The sequence below is a fragment of the Cynara cardunculus genome (genome assembly GCF_001531365.2).
Source record: "Cynara cardunculus var. scolymus isolate 2C chromosome LG 8, CcrdV1, whole genome shotgun sequence".
In the NCBI taxonomy this organism is placed as follows: domain Eukaryota; kingdom Viridiplantae; phylum Streptophyta; class Magnoliopsida; order Asterales; family Asteraceae; genus Cynara; species Cynara cardunculus.
In genome coordinates, this window is record NC_037535.1 from 25,000,490 (window position 1) to 25,008,644 (window position 8,155).

The 8,155-nt window shown below is 35.7% G+C and overlaps 2 protein-coding genes across 2 annotated transcripts; one reads left to right on the forward strand and one right to left on the reverse strand.

The window, feature by feature from the left end:
* The first annotated feature begins 1,517 nt into the window (after window positions 1-1,517).
* LOC112516868 (60S ribosomal protein L37-1-like) lies at window positions 1,518-2,347 on the forward strand. Its single transcript, XM_025124105.1, has 4 exons — window positions 1,518-1,576; window positions 1,669-1,804; window positions 1,887-1,988; window positions 2,097-2,347. Exons 1-4 carry the CDS (start codon window positions 1,574-1,576, stop codon window positions 2,141-2,143), a joined length of 288 nt encoding a protein of 95 aa, XP_024979873.1. The 5' UTR covers window positions 1,518-1,573; the 3' UTR covers window positions 2,144-2,347.
* Window positions 2,348-3,764: 1,417 nt separating this feature from the next.
* Window positions 3,765-6,555, reverse strand: LOC112516599 (beta-amyrin 28-oxidase-like). The gene is made up of 3 exons (XM_025123733.1): window positions 5,535-6,555; window positions 4,359-4,546; window positions 3,765-4,246 (listed from the first exon to the last, which is right to left on the reverse strand). The coding sequence occupies exons 1-3, from the start codon at window positions 6,472-6,474 to the stop codon at window positions 3,944-3,946; spliced, it is 1,431 nt and encodes a 476-aa protein (XP_024979501.1). The 5' UTR covers window positions 6,475-6,555; the 3' UTR covers window positions 3,765-3,943.
* Between the last annotated feature and the right edge of the window lie 1,600 nt (window positions 6,556-8,155).

Sequence of the window (8,155 nt, forward strand, 5' to 3'; positions counted from 1 at the left end):
TTATACGTATCAAACACACCCTTGTGATCAAGTTTTATGAGGAGGTTGGCATAATGTCAAGGTTCTAACCGCTTACAGGTCAAAACAGAACTTCAAACAACTCTATTGATTGTCGATTGGAAACGTGAAAGCATCCGACTCATAGATAAGCAAACCAACTCAAGCGGTTCCAATTAAACCATCCAAGGTTTGGAATTGGTCGATTTTTAACCAGTTTCAGTCTGGACCAATTTCAAATAAAAAAAACTGTAATCAGGTCGAGTCAGGACCACTAAAGAGTCGTAGCTATGCCTATTCTTATTTCTTTATGTGTCTATGGTTTTAGCATCAATTTTTTCGGTACCACGTTATAAAGTTCGTAGCGGCCATAAACAATACCGAGTCAAAAAAATGTATTTGTTTATATATTTTAATTTTGAAACCGAAACAAGATGACAAAAGAAAAGTAAATGACATGTATAGCATGATAATTATTGAATGAATACTTAAAAAAGTACGAGTAGAAAATCTACAAATAATAAAAAAGACAGGTTGGATAACATGTCAAAATAATTATGAATTAATATATGAAATTTTAAGTGCATAGCAAAATTGGTTGAGTTAGATTTACCTCTAAACATTTTTTTTTATATTAGCTACTATGGCACTCTATTAAATATGTTCACAAAAATTATATTTAATAAAATAATATTATAATAATTTTAAATAATGACTAAATATATGAAATAAGAATATAATTTAATAAAATTTCTTATTATAACGTTATATTGGAACTGACTAATCCGATTAGAACCGACCGACCATAATTGGATATACAATTGTAATTGGATTGGATTGGATTGAAAATTTCAACATCCAATTTCGATCGGCCGATTCTCGGATGACAGTCATGAACCGACCAACACCGGACCGAACCAATCAACATCTAATTACCCATCCAATTAATCGTCCGATGACAATCCAATTGTCCATCCAACCATTATCCAACTACCATCCAATTAGTTATTTTCAAATTGTTTAAATCAGAATTTGTTTTATGCGAGGCTTTAAAGTTTTAACTTTCCTTGTGTTGGTCTTAACACATATTAAAGTTTTAACTTTCCGATGGATATCCAATAGATGGAACCGAACCGATCTAGTCATCCCTTGGATTGCATTGGATCGGTTACCGAATGTTAATCGGATCAGATCGGTTGGCAAAACTCTGGATTCGCGGCATGTCAAGCCCTGGTAAGGTTCTTTGCTTTGCATCTAATTAAACCATCATCCAACGGATGATTGGATCGGTTCGGTTCCCCTTACATCCAATGGATGTCAACCGAAAAAATGCCAAATTCTGCATCAAAACAATTCAACAACTGTCAAACAACCCTTAAATTAATGTGGAAACTTGATCAATAGATTAATGGGCTCAGTAATTTTGGCCCAATCTTTAACTTATATAGCCCACTAAATAAAAGCCCAATTAAGCAAAACCCTGAAATTTTGGTATTGAATTGATATATAGCCGCCTCCGTCTCTTCCGTCCGGCCAGGATAAGCTCGAAGAACCACGATTTCGACGACGGCAAGCAATGGTGATTGCTCTTCCCACCTTGTTCTGTATAAATATATACATATATATATGTTTGTATGTATATAACTGTGTGTGTGATTGAAACGATTACAGGGGAAAGGTACTGGAAGCTTCGGTAAGAGAAGGAACAAGACACACACTCTGTGTGTCCGCTGTGGTCGTCGGAGCTTCCATCTCCAGAAGAGTCGATGTTCCGCATGTGCTTATCCTGCAGCTCGCGTGAGGAAATGTAAGTTAAGGTGTAACTTGATTTGTATGTATGTGTTTTAGATTCGATTGTGTGTGTTATTGATTGATTTTGACGAATGTAGATAACTGGAGCGTGAAGGCGATCCGGAGGAAGACGACTGGTACTGGTCGCATGAGGTATCTCCGTCATCTGCCACGCAGATTCAAGAGCAATTTCAGGGAAGGTGTGTTAATTGTATTTACAAACAATCGAATGTAGTTTTGTTAATAATCGATCAGTTGTTTTGTCTATGTGATTGTTATTTAATGAATGCCATTGATTTGTTCTTTAGGTACTCAGGCTGCTCCCAGGAAGATAGCTGCGTCGGCTTCGACTTAAGATTCTGAGGAATTACATCCAAACTAATATCCGGTATCAATCAAGCATATTTCCTTTAGGGCAATTAGTGTAGGTGAACATTGTTTTGTGCTATTAATCCCGTAATCTGTTTTTAAGTCTTGTTTTGGAAATTTTGTTATTCTGATTTATGAATCATGACTCATTTTGATGCAATCGTTTGTGATGTTAAACGTTTTGATGCTCTTTTAGATCTTCCATATGATCTGCTGTAGTTTTTTGCTGCCATTTTGGAAATCTGCTAAGACCATCTCCAACACCTAGCACCAAAAATAGCTTCAATTCCAACCAAATGGCATATATACCTTTTGAATCACAATGCATAATGCTAAGGTTGGAGTCCTCTCTTAGACAATCTCACATATGCGGTTCAGTTGGAGATGCTCGATGGTTTCACCAAATGTGATTTTTTATGGATTAGTTGTGTTCTGAATTGTGGGATGGATTAGGGTTTTTATTTGAGCATGGCTTTGTAGTAAAACGTCTGGTTGGTCTAAATGTCTGATCATGAAGGTAACTTAGGGGCCGTTTACCGCAATTGGCGAAAGACATCACTCACACTTACTTTATCATGTAACATTCTTGGTCTGTCTTTGTTATGTTCATCCGATAAGGTAATTGAAGCGGTAAGCACTTACGAAGGTAAGTGTTCGGTAAATGACCCTTTAGTAAGTTGGCTTGCGTGCCCATGAAACCCAAAAAAAAATTCTCATACTTTTTTTTTGGTCTCTCAGATTAATGAGAGTGTTCTTCATTAAATTCTTTTTGCAAACACTTTTTCTCAAGCTGGCGGTTTTCACGAGAACAACCGGTGAACTGCATCTTCGAACATCCCAACGTCGCCGAACACCATCTCCAGTGAACTGCATCTCCTATGAGATTGTGGAATCAAATGGGTTCTTTCAAGAATTTCTTATGGGAAATTTCAAGATTCTTCAAGAATCCAACTCTCTGGGCACAAAACCCAATTAGCCATTTGAACTTTTGTATCTGGATTTTGATGTAAACAATCTATCTTTTTGCAAACACTTTTTCTCAAGCTGGCGGTTTTCACGAGAACAACCGGTGAACTGCATCTTCGAACATCCCAACGTCGCCGAACACCATCTCCAGTGAACTGCATCTCCTATGAGATTGTGGAATCAAATGGGTTCTTTCAAGAATTTCTTATGGGAAATTTCAAGATTCTTCAAGAATCCAACTCTCTGGGCACAAAACCCAATTAGCCATTTGAACTTTTGTATCTGGATTTTGTTGTAAACAATCTATCTTTCTTATAGAGTTGCAACAAAAACCATAACAGTTTGCAAAGATTAGGATTTTGTACTAGAAGTGCCAAATGGGCTTTTTTTTCATTTTCATTGTTATAATTTGTACAAAATTGATCATTCTCACCAACCGTAGTGGTATTATTGCATTTTTGCAAGAACAATAACTATGTTTGCAACAAGAAAAACCCAATTACAATGGTTATAAAAGTTGATTATCTGCTTCACAAAAAGGCTAATCACTTGATTCTAGTGGATATCACCATTCATCTCCAGTTTATACTTTTAAGTATATACTGGTGGTGTTATTTAGGGAAATAACCTACTGACCATTTTTTTTATCAAATCCATGACCTTCTCTCAGATTGAAGAACGTTTCAAAATCTGTGAGATCATGCATTTGAAAAATCTGTCAGAAGATTGTTCTCTTCATTCCGTATATGTACAGTGCCAGTGTCGAGATGGACAGCTGACGTATGCAATAAAGTAGCGAATTTCTTTATATTTACAATCTCTAGTTCTTGCCATGAGGGTAAAGGCGAGCCGGGAGACCTTTTGCAGGTACAGGAGTAGAGCGATACAATATCTTTTCATTCGGGATTAGCTTCTCTAACTTGAAATTCTTCACAAAATTATGCATGAAAATGAGTATCTCTAGTCGGGCATACTCTTTCCCTGGGCACATTCTCGGTCCTCCACCGAACGGTACAAATGAGTATGGTGCAGGTCCAGATCCTTCGAATCTCGAAGGATCAAATTTCTGTGGATTCGGGAAGTATTTTGGGTCATTGTGTGTTGTGTTTACATTCCAGAATATCTGTAGAATTTGAAGACTTCAAGTGTTAGTTAACTGCATCTACTACATATATATCTTTATAATCTTTTTGCTAAGCTTGATATTTTAGGTGTTTTAGGGTTTAACAACTTACTTTCCATCCCTTAGGGATAGTGAAACCTGCGAATTTGAAGTCCGTCAAAGCTTCTCGAAAGGCCCCTTGACCAGGTGGCGCTAAACGTATGGATTCACGAGCGACATTCCATGAATATTTCATCTTTTCAACATCTTCCCAGGTTAGCAACTCTTCTGGACGTTTAGATTTTGCGATCTCCATTTGTTCTGTCACCACACATAAGAATGAGAAGTTTTTTTAGTTTAAGTATGTGTACATCTACATCCCAATTCTGACCCCGCCTTCAGGTTTGATAGATTGGGCTTGTTGCCTGTTTGTTAGCAGCTTCATGAGCTGAATGGGACTCACCTCATATTCAGTTAGCTATACATGATATTTCATAGTGGCTTAATGATGTAGAAAATGGCTTATTCACTAAGCTTCTAGGAGGGATCTTTATGCAGAAAGTCAATTTTATTCCAAACTGCCACTCCGACTTAAAAAACATGTTCATTTCATCTATACGAAAAAACCCTTCCAAACAAATACTTCTCGAAAACCCATCTCCAGTTGGATATAGTGAGCTCGTTACACTTTGGGAATTAGGTCAGGTATGACCGTCCCATCCCTGACCCCACCTCTAGATGAGATATATAAGGCTTGTGACTTTTTGTGGTAGAGGTTAGTTTTACATATATCTCATCCCTAACCCAATCTCGGTGGGATATTCTGTAGTGTTACTCTTTAGGGTAGAGGTCAGTTTTACATATATCTCATCCTTAACCCAATCTCTGTGGGATATTCTGTAGTGTTACTCTTTAGTGTCCACATCTTATCATCGACCTCTTGATGGGAATATGCTGTCATGCTGAGCTCGTGACTGTTTGGGGTAGAGGTCAGGTATGAGTACGTTCCATATCATTCTCAACCCCACCTCTAGGTGGGACTGCCTACATCCTATCATCGACCTCACCTCCAAATGGGATATGCTGAGTTTGTTCCTGTTTGGGGTAGAGGTCATGTTTGCATACATCTCATGTCATCCTCAATTTGACCTCTAGGTGGGATTGATCTTGTGTGATGGACAGACTGAGAAATGTTTTTAGTTTTGGTCGAATAAGTATTCATGTAGACGAGACTAGCGATTTGCTTGCAATTTGGATGCGAAAAGATGAAGTAATTTCTTGTAGCATAGAAGTTGGAATCGAAGGTTACCTTTGCGAACTTCATTATAGATACGTGGATGCTCAGCAAGATGCTTCAAGACGAACGTGATTGCTACACTGCTAGTTTCGTAGCTAGCGACTAGCAAACCTATGATATTGTTCGAGATTTCTTTTTCGCTCAGAAGTCTCCCGTCATCACTCGTCATCAGTAGCATTTGCGATAATATGTCCTGTCTCACTATCTCGTTATTCTCTATTAATTCCTTTCTTCTTGACGCAATGATCTTCAGTAGACTGTCGCGAAGCAATTTCCCTCCTTTAATAGCACGGTTATAGGCCGTGCCTGGAAAATCTATAGGCAACGAGATCATCCCGTTTGTGACGATATTGAAATTCTTCAAGACCTTGGCAACTTTATCGTCATCATCTTCGTCCATAAATAGTTTGCAAGAAAGAGCGAACGTGTACTTTTGCGACAAAGGATGCACCTTCACTTCCTCATATGGAGCCCAATCGGTCACCATGTGTTTCCGAGCCATCGAATCCATCATGGAAACATACCGTTTCAATGCATCAGGCCTTAGAATATCGTGAACAACGTTAGCAAGTAACGGCGCTACGACTTTTTGATTGTTATCAATAACTTCAGTAAAGAGAAGAACCTTGATGACGGACTTCGGCCACCACGAGGCGAGAACTTTGTTCTCGTTGCTGAATACAAACTTATTCCCTTGCGGTCCACAAAAGAAGGCCATTTTCTCCCCGAGCAAAGACGTTCGGAATACGTCGGGAGAGAACTTTTTCATTCGCGTGTCGATGAATTTTGGCGGACCCGACAAGCCGAGATTGATATTTTCTCCGACGATCGGCCATCCGCTTGTGCCAGGAGGAGTGTTGGCGTTTGAAGAACTTCGTGTACGAACGTATACGAAGAAAGATAACGAGATAACCGCAAGAACGAGTAGCGAAAACGCATTAGTAGCGTCCATACTTGTGCAAGAACAAAAATAAAGCTGTTACGAAAAGCTATATAAAGGATAGAAAGAAAGGAGCGATTATAACATAGTTTTTGTTAGTGGCATATACCCTTGTAACATAGTTTTAAGGTTGTTTGGTCTAGCGCTATATGAGTCTTTGGTCTTTTAAGTGATCAAGGGTTTTTAAATCTCACCAAAGGTGAGGAGGGTGTGTGAGTTTATTTGTTTTATTTGTCGTATATAAATATTATATTTCAAAAAAAAAATATAATCGATACTGATTACAGTTTGTTGGTAATATCGTACTAAATATGCAAGCTTTAATTTATTTATTAGTTTTTGTATTTTTGATGTATTGAATATTAAACTTCGTAGTATAACTATTTTGTTTGAATATTTGAATATTTTTAAGTTGGGTTGGGTCTATGTGAGACCAACTTGTTTTCGTTAAATCCGTGAGATCATTTATTTACACTTGAAACTTCACAGCAAAACACTGTGAAGGTAAAAAATCCCTGAACTTTCACAGCAAAAACACTGTGACAAAAACACTGTGAAAGTTACCTTCACAGTGTTTTGTTGAGAAGTTTCAAGTGTAAAAAAGTGGTCTTACGGGTCTCACGAAAATAAGTTGGTCTCACGTGATCCCAAGTCTTTGTAGAGTTTTATTTATTGCAATTAAAAACACATAAACATCAAATATGTTATCTGGAAGCTTCAAATGTTACTCTAACTTTGAACAAAACGGCAAGTTTTCATTCATCTAACTTGAAGTTGATATAAAACCAGCATTAATTGGAAAAAAGTTGGTATCAAATATTTTATATACTAATTATAATTGGTTGTTAAAAAAACTTAAGTGTTGTTTGTTTACCTTTTAATAGTTCCATTAAGAGACACTATCTGAATTGTTAAGAGATGAATTTTGTTTAGCGGAAAAAAAGTTTGTATTTTAATGGTTTTAAAACTCTTTGAATGATTATATATATTACGGGTTTTTCTTAACCATTCAGTATCCTAATTTTGTTGTAAATAATTACCAAATAATTATATTTCATTTTAAACTATATCATAAAAGTCTCTTAATTATTCTGATCATTTAATCAATTTATATCAAACCATTGAACAACTATCAAATAATACAAAAGTCGTCAAAAGTGCATCGTTAGCATCGGAAGTTACGTTGGTTTCGAGAAAAGATGGTCACAATGCGTTTGATGCCACCGAGGAGCATCTCGTAGTCATTCTCCATAAAAAATTTAAAATCTCTTTAAATAGATTAAAATTATAATATGATGAGATATATTTCGATTTTACTATTTTATATATAATATAATTTTATTTATTTTTAATAAAACGATAATGTTTTTTATATTAGAATAAAATATAAATTTGAAGATCCAAACAAATTTTTATCGATATTAGTATCAAATTTACAATTTAAAAGTTTTTGTTTTTTTATAATTTTTTTAATTCAATTTTTAGTATAATTTAAATTAGTTTCAATAACGAAGTAATTTATTTTAAGGCAAATTGTATGAAAAGTAATGTAATTTATTTTTGGTTTAATAATATATTTTTTATAAAAATAATAATTAAATATTTTGTTAAAACTCAATGATTATCTTAATTTTATTTTAGATTTTTTATATTTAAAATGAGATGATTATTCTTTATTTTATTAAGTTTATCC